This window comes from Lepidochelys kempii, chromosome 1, assembly GCF_965140285.1.
Source record: "Lepidochelys kempii isolate rLepKem1 chromosome 1, rLepKem1.hap1, whole genome shotgun sequence".
Classification (NCBI taxonomy): Eukaryota; Metazoa; Chordata; order Testudines; family Cheloniidae; genus Lepidochelys; species Lepidochelys kempii.
The window spans coordinates 303,053,147-303,071,729 of record NC_136380.1 but is presented as its reverse complement, the minus strand read 5'-3'; the positions used below and the strand labels follow the sequence as shown (position 1 = coordinate 303,071,729).

The 18,583-nt window shown below is 42.2% G+C and overlaps 1 protein-coding gene across 3 annotated transcripts in view; it reads right to left on the bottom strand.

The window, feature by feature from the left end:
* The window catches only part of LOC140905226 (uncharacterized), a 78,892-nt gene extending 60,807 nt beyond the window's left edge, over positions 1–18,085 (bottom strand). Inside the window, exons 1-5 of one of the 3 annotated variants that reach the window (XM_073328117.1) lie at positions 17,782–18,082; positions 17,281–17,370; positions 15,034–15,141; positions 13,073–13,157; positions 726–787 (exon numbers count right to left, since the gene is read on the bottom strand). In XM_073328117.1, coding sequence (XP_073184218.1) covers positions 726–787; positions 13,073–13,157; positions 15,034–15,141; positions 17,281–17,370; positions 17,782–17,970 — 534 coding nt within the window. In that variant the 5' untranslated portion in view covers positions 17,971–18,082. Of the gene's footprint in view, positions 1–725; positions 788–13,072; positions 13,158–15,033; positions 15,142–17,280; positions 17,371–17,781 lie in introns of all 3 variants that reach the window. The other 2 variants (XM_073328115.2, XM_078851143.1) reach the window with 2 other exon arrangements.
* Between the last annotated feature and the right edge of the window lie 498 nt (positions 18,086–18,583).

The following is an 18,583-nucleotide window of genomic DNA, read 5'->3' as shown; positions in this document are numbered from 1 at the left end:
CCCAGAAAATGTAGGCACCAACTTTATATGCCTACTGGGCTAGATGGCAGCTGAGTGGAGGTTTTGTGGATCTCAGTGAAACCTAAAACAGGCACTTGATGGCCTAAATCTTGGGTTTAGGCACCAAAATATCTTTGTTAATCAGGCTTTACAGCCTAAGAGATAAGCTATAACAAGTGGATGAGACAAGCAAGTCAGCACAAAGTCTCAAGGGGAAAAATGAGGTAACAGGAATAAGATATGATAGGATAGGAGTGGCTGGGTCATTACGCATATTGAATCTATTTCCCTAAGTTAAGTATCCTCAGACCTTCTTGGCAACTGTCTAAATGGGCCATCTTGATTATCACTACAAAAGTTTTTTTCTCCTGCTGATAATAGCTCATCTTAACTAATTAGCCTCTTACAGTTTGTATGGAAACTTCCAACTTCTCTGTATGTATATATATATCTTCTTACTATATGTTCCATTCTATGCATCAGATGAAGTGGGCTGTAGCCCATGAAAGCTTATGCTCTAACAAATTTGTTAGTCTCTAAGGTGCCACAAGTACTCCTGTTCTTTTTGCGGATACAAACTAACACGGCTGCTACTCTGAAACCAGGAATAGGATATGTTAGCACAGACTAACTTTGTGCACAATTTCCAGAACAAAGGAAAATTACATATGAATAAAACCATGTCCAGTGTGTATTAGGGGCCAGTTCATGTCACCATTACTTACAGGGTTCAAAGGGTCTAACTCAACAGCCTTGTTAGCATCATCTATTGCTTCTTTCAAACGATCTAAAAACGCAGAAAAAAGAGCACAAAATAAAAGTTTAAGAATCATTTTTCCATGACCAGCTATATTTCATAAAGAACCCAAAGCATTAAATGCAATAGCATCATTATGTAGTACTGATACTGTTGATTATGACATCTTCTAGACATGATCTGCTGGAATCCTTCTTCTTCTATGCCCTTCCAAAGACTCTGCATTGCTCTGACCTTGCCTAAGAATGAAGAAAGCTCGATGTGGTGGCTCCTTCAATCACCTGTCCAAAGCTACTCCTGTGTTTGGCCAGACATATTCAGTTGACAGTGATATGAGATACTTACCCCTCCACAAGGGCTGAGAACACTGTGTCCACATATTACATTTCTTGTCCTTGCCCACCAGAGCACTCAACAGTGAACTCAGTCAGGACACAAACTCAGACTCCCTGTGGGCAACTACAGTACAATACCATGAAGCTGTCGTGCTGGCCTTGAGGCCACAATTTGTGAGATTATATGGAGACACACTAGATTCTATTATATATGTGAAATGGTGATTATTCAGTAATTAAAACTAAAATGACTGCCAGGAAAACTTTTCTAAAGTCTCTGGCTTTTAATGGTAGTTTGGTGAGTAATATTTCTCTCCTCATTGAGCAGAGATGCAGCCTACTTATTTTTAAAAGTATAAGTCGGATATCAACTAAAATTATGATCCACATAATCAAATGGACACATGAAAGGTAGTGTTGTATAGCTGTTAGAGCACAGAACTGGGAACCAGAACTCCTGGGTTCTATTAGAAACGCTGCAAGTGTCTCACATATTTACCCAGTAAGCTGCACAAAACCCTTGTGAGATAGGTAAGAAAAACAAACCACATAAGAATAAGAGGCTTGTGTGAGCATAAATCCTGATATACAAGTACATCCTGGGTGCAAACAACAGATGCAAATGTGGACAATTTTCAAATGGGGTGGTTGGACATTCAGAACATGTGCATGTTGAAGGATGGGTGCTTACAAAGGAGCAGGCAGTGAGCACAGTCAGAGATGCCCATTTTCAGAACTGTGTGGGGTCAACAACTAAAGTTGTAATTCCACTATCTGGAGCACTGATCGGCTGTTATCTTCTAGAGGAACAGCCAGCAGAGGGGGACATAACCCACACTCTGCCAGTGTATTACATAGACATAGGTAGAGAAGGTCTCTACTCAGCCATCCACTGTCTGCTGGATTACCCACTCCTGTTCAAAATATGCAACTGCTGAGAACAGGGGGTTGTATGAGAAGGGTAACAGGGTTTGGGGTAAGAGAGAGTATTAGGCACAGTTTAGGAGGCTGTTGCAGAGAACTGCAGACGGGATTTGAGAGATGCACTGAAGAAAAAAATAAAAACATATAGAAGAGTTAAATGATGCTTAATATTGACTTGGTATAGTACAATCAAACATTTTTGCATCACTCCTGAGGAATTTAAAGCTTTTCCATTAACATTTCTCCAATGCATCCTTATGAACAAGGGCCGTCTGCTTTCAGAAACAAAGAGAATGCATTAAAAAGTAATGAATTTGTTTTGAAGGCATAAGCTTGGCTTCAGAACTCATCTTCACAGCTATGACCTTCTCTGCTAGAGAAAGAAATTAAAGAGAAGTGGTGTAACAGCTGAAGTGATAGGTCAATTCCACCTATCACAAACCAATTTACTTCTATTTAATTGAACAAACCCCTTTTTTTAAAAAAGGAGAAAAATCAGGTATGCATCAGTTTACCAATACTAAACTAAAGATGCCACAACCTCCACCCCCAACTCCCTCCGGCCAATATTCCTCTATTATTTACCCTAAATTTTCATCAGACTCCAAGTGTTAATCTGGATGTCACTCAATTTTTGCAAATCTTCAGCTGGGTGTTTTTAAGGCAAAATTAATAAAAATAACTACCATGTGTTTTGAGAGATGAAATAACACTGCTTATCAGTGTTTTAAAAGCCAAATCACAGCATATAGAGTACTAAATTCATTCAGAGATCAAGTACAACATTTCAGAGGAAGATTAGACCATTTGTGATATTTAAGAATTATACTGAATGTACCAGGACAGGGGTCAGCAAGTGGCCCATCAGGATAATCCGCTGGCAGGCAGCAAGACATTTTGTTTACATTGACCGTCCACAGGCACAGCCCCCGCAGCTCCCAGTGGCTGTGGTTCGCCGTTCCCGGGCAACGGGAAGTGTGGGAAATGGCGGCCAGCCGATTACCCTGATGGGCCACGTGTCGAAGGTTGCCAACCCCTGCATGTCAAACATGTCAAACTCTAAATTAAAGAAGTGCTTAGATAAGTTTTTAAAAGGTAAGACCTTAAGTACTAGCAAGTTACATCCTAATAACATAAGGCTTTCTACATCCTCCAGGAGCTATCTGCACCTATGATCATATTAGACACCCTAAACAATGCTAAATGGCATTTCACATTATACAATGATAGCAGAGTTTCAAAGAAACACTGCAAATGGGAAAAGATTTTGAGTTTGATAGAATTTTGTTTTCACCACTCTTCAGCAGGAGCTACCTGTCACGTGGTCTCTAACACGTATAAAGAAAATTCTCTTTACACTGAATTTCATTAGATGGAAGATAGGAAACTATCCATAGCTTCTCAAAGTAACTCCAACATGCTTTTAGTACCTACTCTGACTTCCTTTAGAGGTTGCTAATTAACTTGTTTCTCTGCTCTCTGTTTCTACTGCATGCTGTCCATTCTTGGCTTTTCTGTGCATGTTTTCCTTCAACCAATGTCAAGATGGCAGATATTGCAGCATCACACATCATCATCATCAAGGCAAATACCAAAGTGGGACAGCCTTCTTGCAGATGGAGCACACCAAGATCAATCTCTAGCTCGGTTGTTCAGACTGTCTGTCACTGGCAATCTTATCACTCTATCAAAGCTTTTGGTAACCCTGTGATCACCCACCATGTAGCAGAATTCTTTGGTAAACACTTCACAATTCGCTGGTCTTCCATCCTAATAATATGTCCCTATCAAGAAACTGCCAAAATTGAAGCAGTGCTGATGGGGGTGGTTTCTGGGTTCAGCTATGAATATCCTCGCTGCTGATCTTGTCCTGCCACTTAAGTGGAGCAGCTGAGAAAGATGACAAAAATAAAAAACCATAAATCTGTCACTCCCCAGCCTTCCTCCACGTTTACACTTCATTGCCTTACAATAAAGTTGGTAAAACCATAGTTCTATACATCTGCAGCTTTGCAGTAAGCTTCACGTCCCAGTGCCTCCACAGGAGCTATCAAAGGGTTCAGAATATGTTGGTGGCTGCTTCTATACCTGCAACAATGTCCATCGTGGGCTATCTCAGAACTAAATAAAAATGCCTTAAATTGGGCATCTAGCATGTAGGAAACTGTATATCTTTGTTCTACTTCAGTGTGGCTGATCCAGTCTGAAATGGAATCTAAAACCTAGATTTTGATTACTCTGATACCAATTTTCAGAGTAGCAGCCATGTTAGTCTGTATTTGCAAAAAGAAAAGGAGTACTTGTGGCACCTTAGAGACTAACAAATTTATTTGAGCATAAGCTTTCATGAGCTACAGCTCACTTGCATGTGTATATATAGGCAATCATTTGGGTATCACCCCTAGGTTGGCTGTCAATGCTCAAACTGCAGGTCTCACAACAGAAATACAGGCTTGACAGGATCCAAGACAAAACTTACAAAGACGAGCCTCTGTGAAGCTCTGCCAGATTTTGGGCCTGTGTGGAACACTAGGAACTTCTGAACCAAAGATAGCAAGAGCCTGTTCATAGTCCTGAAAATATCTAAGCATACTGAAAGTAGAATTCTCCTGGGTCACGCATCTTGAATCAAGTAACAGCCAGTTTTAATTCCTGTTAGATAAAAACTTGGACACATCCAGCTCTGCAGAGCAGGTAGGAGATAATAGAAAAGGCATATGAGAAATGCATAAGCAACTTCTTGTTGACCTTAAGTTACTCATGGATGGCTATTTAATAGTGCATCCTGGAGCTGGATGATAAAAAAAAATTGATGGTTGTTTTTTAAAAAATTGTTCTTTATTATTTAAATAAAGGGATTTTTTTAAAAATAAACCTATTTAAAATTAACTTTGAAATAGCTTTTCAATGTCAAGGGCTAAATTTATTGTAGTCTATTAAAAACATTTAAGAACATAAGAATGGCCAAACTGGGTCAGATCAAAGGTCCATCTAGCCCAGTATCCTGTCTTCTGACAGTGGCTAATGCCAGGTGCCCCACAGGGAAAGAACAGAACAGGTAATCATCAAGTGATCCACCATGCATTCCGAGCTTCGGGCAAATAGAGGCTAGGGACACCATCCCTGTCCATCCTGGCTAATAGCCGTCGATGGAACTATGCTCCATGAACTAATCTAGTTCTTTTTTTAACCTTGTTATAGTCTTGGCCGTCACAACATCCTCTGGCAAGGAGTTCCACAGATTGACTGTGTGTTGTGTGAAAAAATACTTTTTTGTTTGTTTTAAATCTGCTGCCTATTAATTTCATTTGGTGACCCTTAGTTCTTGTATTATACTCCCTTATTTACTTTTTCCACACCAGTCATGATTTTTAGACCTCTATCATATGTCCCCCTTAGTCGTCTCTTTTCCAAGATGAAAAGTCCCAGTCTTATTAATCTCTCCTCATATGGCAGCCATTCCATACCCCCAATCATTTTTGTTGCCCTTTTCTGAACCTTTTTCAATTCCCATGCATCTTTTCTGAGATGGGGTGACCACATCGGCACGCAGTATTCAAGAGGTGGGCGTACCATGGATTTATATAGAGGCAACATGATATTTTCTGTCCTATTATCTATCCCTTTCTTAATTATTCCCAACATTCTGTTTGCTTTTTTGACTGCCACTGCACATTGAGTGGATGTTTTCAGAGAACTATCCACAATGACTCCAAGATCTCTTTCTCGACTGGTAACAGCTAATTTAGACCCCAACACGTATAGTTGGGATTATGTTTTCCAATGTGCATTACTTTGTATTTATCACCATTGAATTTCATCTGCCATTTTGTTGTCCAGTCACCCAGTTTTGAGAGATCCTTTTGCAGCTCTTCGTAGTCTGCCTCGGACTTAAGTATTTTGAGTAGTTCTGTATCATCTGCAAATTTTGCCACCTCACTGTTTACCTCTTTTTCCAGATTATTTATGAATATGTTGAATAGCACTAGGCCCTGTACAGACTCCTGGGGGACACCACTATTTACCCCTCTCCATTCTGAAAATTCACCATTTATTCCTACCCTTTGTTTCCTATCTTTTAACCAGTTGCCAATCCATAAGAGGACCTTCCCTGTTATGCCATGACATCTTACCTTGCTTAAGAGCCTCTGGTGAGGGACCTTGTCAAAGGCTTTCTGAAAATCTAAGTACACTATATCAACTGGATTCCTCCTTGTCCACATGCTTGTTGACCACCCCCATCAAAGAATTCTAGTAGATTTGTGAGACATGATTTCCCTTTACAAAAAACATGTTGACTCTTACCCAAGAAATTATGTTCAATCATGTGTCTAACAATTTTGTTCTTTACTATAGTTTCAACCAGTTTGCTCAGTACTGAAGCCAGGCTTACTAGCCTATAGTTGTTGGGATCACCTCTGGAACTCATTTTAAAAATTGGTGTCACATTAGCTATCCTCCAGTCATTTGGTACAGAAGTTGATTTAAATGATAGGTTACAGACTATAGTTAGGTTTCAGAGTAGCAGCCGTGTTCGTCTGTATCCGCAAAAAGAAAAGGAGCATTTGCGGCACCTTAGAGACTAAGAAATTTATTTGAGCATAAGCTTTCATGAGCTACAGCTCACTTCATCGGATGCATTCAGTGGAAAATACAGTGGGGAGATTTATATACATAGAGAACATGAAACAATGGGTGTTACCATACACACTGTAACAAGAACCATCAGGTAAGGTGAGCTATTACTAGCAGGAGAGCGAGGGGGAAAAAACCTTTAGTAGTGATAATCAAGGTGGGCCATTTCCAGCAGTTGACAAGAACGTCTGAGGAACAGTGGGGGGGGGGGGATAAACATGGGGAAATAGTTTTACTTTGTGTAATGACCCATCCACTCCCAGTCTTTATTGAAGCCTAAGTTAATTGTATCCAGTTTGCAAATTAATTCCAATTCAGCAGTCTCTCATTGGAGTCTGGTTTTGAAGTTTTTTTGTTGAAGAATTGCCACTTTGAGGTCTGTAATTAAGAGACCAAAGAGACTGAAGTGTTCTCCGACTGGTTTTTGAATGTTATAATTCTTGACGTCTGATTTGTGTCCATTTATTCTTTTACGTAGAGACTGTCCAGTTTGGCCAATGTACATGGCAGAGGGCCATTGCTGGCACTTGATGGCATATATCACATTGGTAGATGTGCAGGTGAACGAGCCTCTGATAGCGTGGCTGATGTGATTAGGCCCTATGATGGTGTCTCCTGAATTGATATGTGGACACAGTTGGCAACGGGCTTTGTTGCAAGGATAGATTCATAGAAACTAAGGTCAGAAGGGACCACTATGATCATCTAGTCTGACCTCCTGCACAACGCAGGCCACAGAATCTCACCCACCCACTCCTGCAAAAAACCTCTCACCTATGTCTGAGCTACTGAAGTCCTCAAATCGTGGTTTAAAGACTTCAAGGAGAAGAGAATCCTCCAGCAAGTGACCCGTGCCCCATGCTACAGAGGAAGGCGAAAAACCTCCAGGGCCTCTTCCAATCTGCCCTGGAGGAAAATTCCTTCCCGACCCCAAATATGGCGATCAGCTAAACCCTGAGCATATGGACAAGATTCACCAGCCAGGTTCCTGGGTTAGTGTTTTTGTTGTGTGGTTTCTGGTGAGTATTTGCTTCAGGTTGGGGGGCTGTCTGTAAGCAAGGACTGGCCTGTCTCCCAAGATCTGTGAGAGTGATGGGTCATTCTTCAGGATAGGGTTTGTAGATCCTTGATGATGCATTGGCTTTTAGTTCGGGGCTGAAGGTGATGGCTAGTGGTGTTCTGTTATTTTCTTTGTTGGGCCTGTCCTGTAGTAGGTAACTTCTGGGTATTCTTCTGGCTCTGTCAATCTGTTTCTGCACTTCCGCAGGTGGGTATTGTAGTTGTAAGAATGCTTGATAGAGATCTTGTAGGTGTTTGTCTCTGTCTGAGGGGTTGGAGCAAATGCGGTTGTATCGTAGAGCTTGGCTGTAGACAATGGATCGTGTGGTGTGGTCTGGATGACAGCTGGAGGCATGTAGGTAGGCATAGCGGTTAGCAGGTTTCCGGTATAAGGTGGTGTTTATGTGACCATCGCTTATTAGCATCGTAGAGTCCAGGAAATGGATCTCTTGTGTGGACTGCTCCAGGCTGAGGTTGATGGTGGGTTGATGGTGGGATGGAAATTGTTGAAATCATGGTAGAATTCCTCAAGAGCTTCTTTTCCATGGGTCCAGATGATGAAGATGTCATCAATGTAGCGCAAGTAGAGTAGAGACATTAGGGGACGAGAGCTGAGGAAGCGTTGTTCTAAGTCAGTCATAAAAATGTTGGCATACTGTGGGACCATACGGGTACCCATAGCAGTGCCGCTGATTTGAAGGTATACATTGTCCCCAAATGTTCCAGGTTTATGGATCTTGGGTAGCAGACAGAATACCCCTGGTCAGGGTTCTAGGGGTGTGTTGTTCTTGTGCTTTTTCAGGGAGTTTCTTGAGCAGATGGTGTAGTTTCTTTTGGTAACCCTCAGTGAGATCAGAGGGCAATGGCTTGTAGGAAGTGGTGTTGGAGAGCTGCCTAGCAGCCTCTTGTTCATATTCCAACCTATCATGATGACGACAGCACCTCCTTTGTCAGCCTTTTAGATTATGATGTCAGAGTTGTTTCTGAGGCTGTGGTGGCATTGTGGTCTGCACGGCTGAGGTTATGGGGCAAGTGGTGCTACTTTTCCACAATTTCAGCCTGTGCACATCGATGGAAGCACTCTATGTTGAAGTCGATCGTCAAGTGGCCCCACTGGTTGTGTAGCAGGCTTCCTGCTTCTGATGTACTTAAAACATATTTTGCTATTACTTTTTGAGTCTTTGGCTAGCTATTCTTCAAATTCTTCTTTGGCCTTCCTAATTATATTTTTACACTTCATTTGCCAGACTTTATGCTCCTTTCTATTTTCCTCAGTAGGATTTAACTTCCACTTTTTAAAGGATACCTTTTTGCCTCTCACTGCTTCCTTTACTTTGTTGTTTAGCCATGGTGGCACTTTTTTGGCTCTCTTACTATGTTTTTTTAATTTGGCGTATACATTTAAGTTGAACCTCTATTATGGTGTCTTTAAAAAGTTTTCATGCAGCTTGCAGGGACTGTACCTTTTAATTTCTGTTTAACTAACTTCCTCATTTTTGTGTAGTTCCCCTTTCTGAAATTAAATGCTACAGTGTTGGGCTGCTGCGGTGTTTTCCCCAGCACAGGGATGTTAAATTTAGTTATATTATGGTCACTATTACCAAGCAGTCCAGCTATATTCACCTCTTGGACTACATCCTGTGCTCCACTTAGGACTAAATCAAGAATTGCCGATCCTCTTGTGGGTTCCAGGACTAGCTGCTCCAAGAAGTAGTCATTTAAGGTGTCAGGAAACTTTATCTCTGCATCCCATCCTGAGGTAACAGGCACCCAGTCAATATGAAGATAGTAATAATGGGGGATTTTAACTGAGTTTTTTATTTTAATAGCCTCTCTAATCTCCCTGAGCATTTCACAGTCACTGTCATCATCCTGGTCAGGTGGTCGGTAATATATCCCTACTGCTATATTCTTATTATTAGAGCATGGACTTACTATCCATGGAGATTCTATGGTACAATTTAAACACAAAAAATAACTATTGGCTAATTCACATCCCTGAGCAACATAACTTACGTCAACTTAAGTTGTATAGCCTAATCTTCGTATTACTTAAAAAATAACCCTACCACAATAAATCACTACAGTGCACACACAATTCTCCCGCAAGAGAGAGGATATGAGAGAGAAGGAGAGAGAACCACACATGACAGATGTTAGTCACATTGTTTAAGGCACTATTGGAAGGCATTCAGACACTACCGTGATGAGGGAAATATCAGAACCTGAATTGCAAAGAAGAAAATGTGCCCAATTTCCACGTGCACCTAGATGATGTGGAGTTGCCAGACACTTTACTGCCCAAGAGGCTGGGGCGGCAGGGGAAGGAGGGTGTTTTGTTTTTTCTTTACATATTCTGCAGTGATCTTTAACTGGATTTGAGTCACAAAGAATAATTCCCAGATAATACTTGTGTTGTTTTTGCTCACTCTGTCCCAACCAGAGCAAAATATGGATCTTTGAACCCCAACTGGCTGTTTTTGAATTCAGAGATACCAGTCACAGGACAACCTAGCAAATGAGACCTCAGTCTCAGTTTGGGACCTCTGGGCATTACTGAAATACAAATAATGAATAATGATATCATTGTGTTATGTTCTATTGTGTTAGGGCGCTCTTCAAACACACAGTAAGAGACAATCCAGAAAAGTGTACAATCTAAATAAACAAGACAGATGAATGGTAGGAATGGAAACAGAAGTACCAAAATAAAAAGTGAAGCAACATCTTCAAAGTCACAAAGCAAGTTTGTGGTAGCGGTAGATGTAGAACCCAGGTCTTGAGTCCCAGTCCAGTGACCTAACCACAAGACACCACTGCCTCTACATTTCATCAGGGCCTCACCTGACAATCATTTACCCATATAGTCTCAAAGTATTTCGGAGTGCATTCACTATCACTGGGTTCACCTCAAAAGAGAACATGGTATTTAGCCAATGAATGTAATTGTGGGTATCTGAATATGTATGTGTTACTGTGCTGCTATATAGTTTTCTTTTTGAAAGCAAGACAACCCCAAAATCCTGTTGAGACTGTTAGCTTGTTTGATGCCATTCTGGTGTTCACTGTGAGCTGAAAATACATTGAGGGTTATGCATTGTTTTCAAGTTTATGTTTTGTTCAACTAAAACAATCAACCACAAGCCTAACTGTGCTTGCAACAGGACTGTAATATTTTCAATAGGTGGTGCTGGTGAGCCAAGAAATTGCTTAGGCCCGGATACACAAAGGTACTTAGGCATCTAAACCCCAGATTTAGCACCTAAATGCCAGAATTCTCACCGAACCCTGTAGGTGCCTAAACTCACCCAGCACCTATATTTTCAGGGTAAAAATTCCCTCTGCCCGTTTTTCTGCCTCTTGGCATGTGCACCTCCTTCTAGGCGTCTGGAACCTATTTCCCACCTAAGCCCCCCAAAAATTCTCAAACCAGGGGAAGATAGGCGTTTAGCCACCTAATGCATGTGCATTGCTGTAGGCATGCTCAGAGGCACCTACCAGAGTGGTAACTTTTAGCCCACTGGTTACCACTTGCCTGGGATGTGAGAGATCCAGGTTCAATTCCCACCTCAACCTGAGAGAAAGAAAGGATTTGAACAAGGGTCTCACACCTCAAGAAGGCACTCTAACCACTGAACTATGGGATATTCTGATGTGGGGCACCCTCAGTTTCTCCCACTGAAGTAGTTCTACTGTGGACGAATAATGAAAAAGCAACTGGAGCAGGAGGACTGGATGCTGGATCTCCCATTTCCCAGATGGGGCCCTAACTACTGCACTACAGAGTGAATGTGTGCGTGTGTGTGTGTCTCTCTCCTCCCCGCCAGTGAACGTTACACTGTGGATAAATACATAAATAGTCATTGAGCCAGAGAGAGAGAGAGAGAGAGAAGCAGAACTAGAAATCCATAAGAGAGGGTGAAGGTAGGGATGAGTTGAGACCTTGTTTGCAAAATTTTTGAACTGCTTCAGTCCTTTTTAATTCCCTTATATAATCTACTATTGACACCTTAAATCAAACACAAACCAAAGGTTTGCCTGCCATCCTTTTTACAGAGAATGTTTTACCTATTTATTTTAGATTTTTTTTTTACTTGAACCTTTTTTTTAAATCAAAATTTGTTGAAATGTGGTGTCATTTTAAATAACGGCATGACCACCCATGTTACAAATGGTACGTGTTTACATCTTGTTTTAATACTAGTTCAGTAATCATTAAAAAAAGTACTAGAGACAAATTTTCTGAAGTGGTCCTAAAATCAAGTCTGCAATTTAGTATGCATATTTTCACACCTAAGTTTTTGCATAAGCAGAGTACACTTTTCAGTTATGCAATTTGTTTTAGTGTACTTTCCCACACATGCCTCTGATGGAAAAGTACAGCTTTTGTCTTCAGATTTAATAAAATACATCTCTATTTTGTAACATTATTAAACCTTTTATTTATGTATGCATCAATAAAAATGCTATTAAATCTTGCTGAATTTGGGTTTCTTTGAACAAAGATCCTAGAAAAGGATCCACACATGGACTTTATGCCTGCCTCAATTCACACTGAAATTAATAGGTCTATGGGGAAGGTCCTCCTGTCTGGATCCCTTTGTATTACACAGGTCTTGATTTGATCCTTTGAGCCCAGATAGCTAAATTCTCTCTCTCTTTTTCCCCCAAAAGCTCCTGACTTGAAACAGAGAGCTCCTTTTAGCTTTACTTTTATTTTGAGAATTTTGTAGGTGGGATAAAACTTGGATTAAATTTGCTGTTTACTTAGTCTTTTGGGATTTTTTCCCTTTGTTCCTGAAAACTGTAAAGTATTTCTCAATAGTTAATATGCTCCATTCTCTAATTACTCAATCACATTTGTATAGGTAAAATGCAGAAGTGCTTACAAACTTTTTAAGTATTTATTTTTTAAATTAATTGTTTTCATTTTACCTCTTAAACTTGCATTTTTATTCCTTTGCTGACCTGCAGGTGATGAAGGGACTGGACTGTCAACAAGAACCGGTCTTAGAAGAGAAGCCCTCATCTGTACTCAGCAATGGAGCAAGTAGGCAGCTGGCCACTAGGATCCCCATCTATCAAAGTCACACTGTGCTCAGAGGATTTGGAGACTGCAAGTTGCTCTGAGCACCCCTGCTGTTCCGTAAAGTCCACCCTGCTGTCAGCACATAAATCTTTCCTGGAAGGCTGCAAAGCTAAGTGAATGTATATTTATCTCCAGACTCACCCAATATTTCCCATATGCTGCTAGTTATAATAAAAGTGCAAGGCAGAGCAAAAGTATTCCAGAAAAATCTTTCTCGATTTGGAATTTCAATGTTTATTTACTAAGTTAAAATAGGGATCTAGGGTCTCTTACCACATTTTACATATGCATATGCTCTTCTCGCAAACAGTGGTGTATGAAGGAAAGTTCTGGAAACACAGCCAACTCGACAGGCAATCTGGAGAGAAGATAGTACATGAACTGTAATAATACGATCTAAAAAGCAGCTTTACAGTACATCCAGCATTGTTACACCAAACAAACCTGTCATTATGAACTTAATGATATTCTTGAGCCATCCACATTAGCACCATTGGTCTTTTATTTATTTCAAATTACTGTTCTTATTTACCTCAGCAGGGTTCTATAAGATTACTCCCCAGACTGCTCAGACTCCTATGGGGATGATTTATGTCATCATTCCAGTGTAACGTTTCCCATAATTGTACTGAGTTTAAAAAACATTAGAACCCAAGGGGCTAGACAAGGAGCTATAACATTAGCAGCATGCTCGTATAAATCAATTTACTCCCTTGGAGGAAAAAAAAAATGAAGGAATTTAATGAGATTGCACATGAACCACAAAGCCAATGTGCAGTTACCATTAAGAGTGTTTAATCCAAAAGTACAGATGTATCGCACAGATAAATTCAAAAAACAAAAAAATGCAGGCATTTATTTCTATACAATATTATCTGAACAAAGAGCAAGTGAATTTAGAGCCTATGGTGCCAGAGAATTTTAATGGTCTAATTTTCAGTTTGTTCATCAATTTTATGACTATTTTTACTGCTTGTTACTCACCAGTGTTTCCTATTTACAAAATCATTTATTATTATTCCTTAAAATATAATTCAATTGCTGTCAATGCCAGTGGTAAAAAAAAAAATTATGACTAGCATGGCAAGATTGTTTCCAATTACCTTAGATACAATTTATCCTGCCAATTAAAAATTTCTAGATTGGAAAGACTTTAGGGTGTGCATGAAATCTCAGACATTAATCTGAACATTGTACATATATATCACATGGAGCAGAATTTAATCAATCATTTCACAGAAAAAGTTTCTGCTTTTTCCATGCGATTTTAAACTCAGTCTATTTTAAAAATATTATGAAGTAATAAACTTTGACAAACAGTGGATTCCTGTGCAATTATAACATGCCTTAGAGTATATAAAGCACGAGGTCAAAGACCAAGGGTCAGATCCCAATAAATGCTAAGTGTCTCCTGCAAGGGGCTGAGAGGGCTGCAATTTCCATCAAAGTTATCAGCAGCTGAGGATTGAGCCCCCTTTGACTAATTATCCCAGAAACACATTAGTCACCCAGTCCAGAATGTCCTATTGTCATTAGGAAATGGAATTCAGACATCAAAATTAAGAAAGCAGTTACTTGTCTTTATAAAGCTCAATCCTGTGAGGTGGTGACCGTCCTCAATGCCTACATATTCCAGCATAACACCTCACAGGAGTGTTCAGAACCCATAGGATCAAGTCCTTAACATAAAGGGCATTAGATGTAGGTATGACATCAATGATTCATAATTATAAAGGGTCCCAACATTTGAAGCAGTCAAGGTCCATCCCTCATTTTCAAATATAGTGACCACTCAGGATTAAACTAATGAGTGGAGGTTGTGGGGGTAGGAAATGGGAAATTTCAGCTTCTTCCTCCCTCCCATTACCTAAAACACCCTCTAATTTTATTCGAAGATGTCTTACAGGTCAATTTCTAATATGCTTAATGCAATGTGCAAGCATAAGATAACCTAATATATTCAGAAAATGGATTATTTGTGGCTCTGTCTGATCTGAGTCTCCAAATGCAGTGGTGTTTATTATACTGGATTATCTCATTTTGATGTACGGTAGCTGTGACTCTAAGATGCAGCTGTCATTCACTTTAGAATAAATATAGCATAATAAAACCACAAGGTAGACACAGGACAGTATATCTTAAAGCACACTCCTTTGATTTAATCATTGGTTGAATTTTTACATAAAAACACTCATTATGTAATGTACATACTTTAAATACTACTGCAGTTTTACCTTAGGGATAGATGCAACATCTATTGCTTTATTAAGCTCTTGCACTGCTTCCTGATGGTGATTCTGTCTTTGGAAAGCTACAGCTAAATGATAATAGGTTTCAAATAGCTGAAATACACAATGAGAATCTCAAATTATTATTGAAGTTTTAGTATTGCTGAGGTTCTGAACATGTTTAGGACCGGTTTTTAATTTGTTTCAAACCAATGAAACTGCTTTTTTACCATTTCTCTTGGGCAATCGTTATTTTACATATTTGTATTCTAAAATAATTTCAAATTTATTCCCTCTGCTACTCCCTAGGTACTATTTACTTTGGGCTAGATTCTTAGCTTAACTCCATTGAAATAAATGCCAGTTTACACCAGCTGAAGGTCTCGTCCTTCAACAATTATCGGGAACGTTAAAATACATTGTCCAGAAGAGAACTATAATATCATTAATATTTCACATTACAAAACCAGTAGTCCCTCTAATAAGCTACAATAGAGATATTTGTAGATCATCTAAATTAATTTAAAATACTGCAAACAACACAAAACTAAGCAGGCCCCATATTAATAAAATGGCACAGTTGTAAATCTGCAGAGGTAAGAACAGGTGCAAATTGTCTCTGTCCTAAAATTCTGCCAGATGCAGCTGTCTCTAAAGCCTGGCTGAGCAAATAATTTAATTCTCAACTGAACAGCATAACCAACACGCATTAATTTATTTCTAAAGACAAGTATTTGTAGTTGCAATGAAGAAACATATGGCAGCTGCACACTGGAGCCAGTGTTACAGACAAATAAGGCTACATCATGGTAAAACTCTGGCCCCAGTGAAGAACGATTGCCAGGTGTCCAGTTTTCGACTGGAAAGCCCAGTCGAAAAGGGACACTGGTAGCTCTGGTCAGCACAAGCGACCGGGCCATTAAAAGTGTGGTCGGCAGTGCTGCAGATCTAAGGCAGGCTAATCCCTACCTGTTCTGGCACTGCGCAGTGCCCCAGAAGCAGCCAGAAGGTCCAGTTCCTAGGCAGAGGGCCACGGGGCTCCACATGCTGCCCCTGCCCCGAGCAGCAGCTCCGCACTCCCACTGGCCCCTCCCACACCCTGAACCCCTCATTTCTGGCCCATCCCAGAGCCTGCACCCTGAGTTAGAGCCCTCACCCCCTCCCGCACCCCAACCCCCTGCCCCAGCCCAGTGAAAGTGAGTGAGGGTAGGGGAGAGCAAGCCACCAAGGGAGGGGGAATGTAGTGAGCAGGAGACGGGGCCTAGGGAAAGGGACAGGGAAGGGGGTGGGGCCTTGGAGAAAGGGTGGGGCTAGGATGTTCGGTTTTGTGCGATTAGGAAGTTGGCAACCCTACAGTGAAGTCATTAGGAGTTTTACCATTTACTTCAATGGGGTCAGAATTTAATCCTATGCCTATGAAGACCTGCACAGGAAGACCTGCACCACTGCTCAGGTGCTGCACGGGGATACTTGAGGGAACATTACTGCACTTTTTGAAGGCTGTAACCAGCTCTCCCCCAAATACTCTATCTGGTGCACAAAGGGCCCATCCCATCAAACATGTCAGTGTGGCAGGGATGACAACACTGCCAGTAGCACTGCTCTCCACCACTACCTTGTGCTCTCCAGCACAACCATGCATCATTAAGCTAACAGCTCTGGTTCTCTCTTTCATCTGACCAGACAGTGTGCTCTCTCAGCTTCCCTGGCACCCAGTCAGATAAATGTGGATCAAACATATAATTCAGTTATATGTTCTTAAAATATAATACATTCACATGTTGGTGCTATCCAAATGAAGGCTCCAATCCTGCAACCAGATCCAGGTGAACCCTTGCACACATATAGTGCCCTAGTGATATTGAGGGTCCATCCACAAAGATCTGATTGCCGAACTGCAGCCTGACATTGTATCATTTTGTAAAACAACATTTGTCCAGTATTGTCAATCCTGAGTGTTCAAAAGTCATGAGCAATGTCTCCAAAAATCATGTGATTTAATTAAAAGTCATGAGGTTTCTTTTTAGTGGTTCTTTTTATTTCCCTTCTGCTTATTGAGCCTTTAGGGTTCCCATTTTCTCTGCAAACGCGACGGTTAGAAACTTTTTTTTAAAAATGAAAGCTGAGATTTTCACATAATCACATCACTTCAAAAGCTGGGATTTGAAGATAGACCATCTATTAGAACACTTGTAATAAAACGGCAAGAGCTGACAATCCTGCTTGTCACTTGAGAAATGGTTTTAAAATTACCAGTTGTGAATAGTAAGGACCAGGCTCAAAGTCTTTGGGAAGTTCCTCTTTGCTCAAAGTTTTCAAGAGTGCTGTGTAATGTGCAACAACCTGAAAGCAAAAAACATAAATGGCAAAATGACCAAAAGCCAGCATCAGACTCTGGGAGTTTTTGAGAGTCAGAAATGAGAAGCACTGCAGAGTGCAAAGCTCAACTCAGCTCCTCTGGACACCAGGCTCCACCTCATAGGCCTAGGAGAGCACTACCTCAGAGCACAAAGAGCCACAAATTAGTGCCACAGCAAGTTATCATAGTACTGGGGTACCTGCTGTGGCTGGGATGAAGAACACGGTGGCTAGTTAAGGGAGTCGGCATAGCTAATGTGAATAAGACACCCCTCCCCCCGGGGGTCTCCCATCCTGCCCCGACCCAGCCGGGCGCTGCTTAGCCTTGGGGTGGGGGGTTCCCCCAAACCGCCCGGCCCGTGCCCAGCGCCCTCTGGCGGAGGCGGCCGGAGTCACCTCGCTCCAGCGCATGGCCCGCTCGCTGGCTATCGCGGAGATCAGCTGCGCCTCGGCCCGCGCCCGCACCCGGGTTAGGACCGTCGCCGCCGAGGAAGAGGGGAAGGAAACGGAGGGGCTCGAGGCGGCGACTTGCGGGAGCGAGCAGGGCTTGGCCGAGGCCATGGAAGGCGGCCGGACGTGGGCCATGCAGAGTCCAGTGCGGCGCCAGGCGGCCCGCCGCGCTGGGCACAACGGGCCGCGTTTCCATGGCACCGGGAGGGCGGGACCGCAGGGCTGTGGGAGAGCTGCGCTGAGGCCTCCCTGCGGCCGCCCCTTCCTCCCCCCGGCCAGCGCGCGCCGCCTCCGCTGACCTGGGCCCCCCCGCAGCAGGGCGCGTTTCACCCCGAGTCTGCCTCGCAGCCTGCGCTCCTCGCCCTGCCTGGGCCGCCCGCGCCGCGCCGCGCCGCGCCGCTCCCCGCTGAAAGCCGCTAGGCAGGGTTACGGGCGGGGGGATGCCGCGAGTTTCCTTCCTTCGGGGCGGGGGGGGAGCCAGTCACTTGCCGGAAAAGCCTTTCCCCCAGGGCAGGGCTGCTGCGGCTGCGGTTCCTAACGCCGGGCAGCGAGGGTGGATTCACTTGATCGCCTCGGGAAGGCGGCTCCATTGGCCGACCTCCGCAATCGCGGCTGGCTTGAGCCCTGCGCTCCCCCCCCCCCCTCACTTCCCGCTGAGCGTTGTGGTCTGCCTTGTCCACAGCGTGGCGGGAATATCCAAATGTTGTTGTTAACCTCCTTCTTCTCTTCCTTCCCCCAGCCCCCCAAA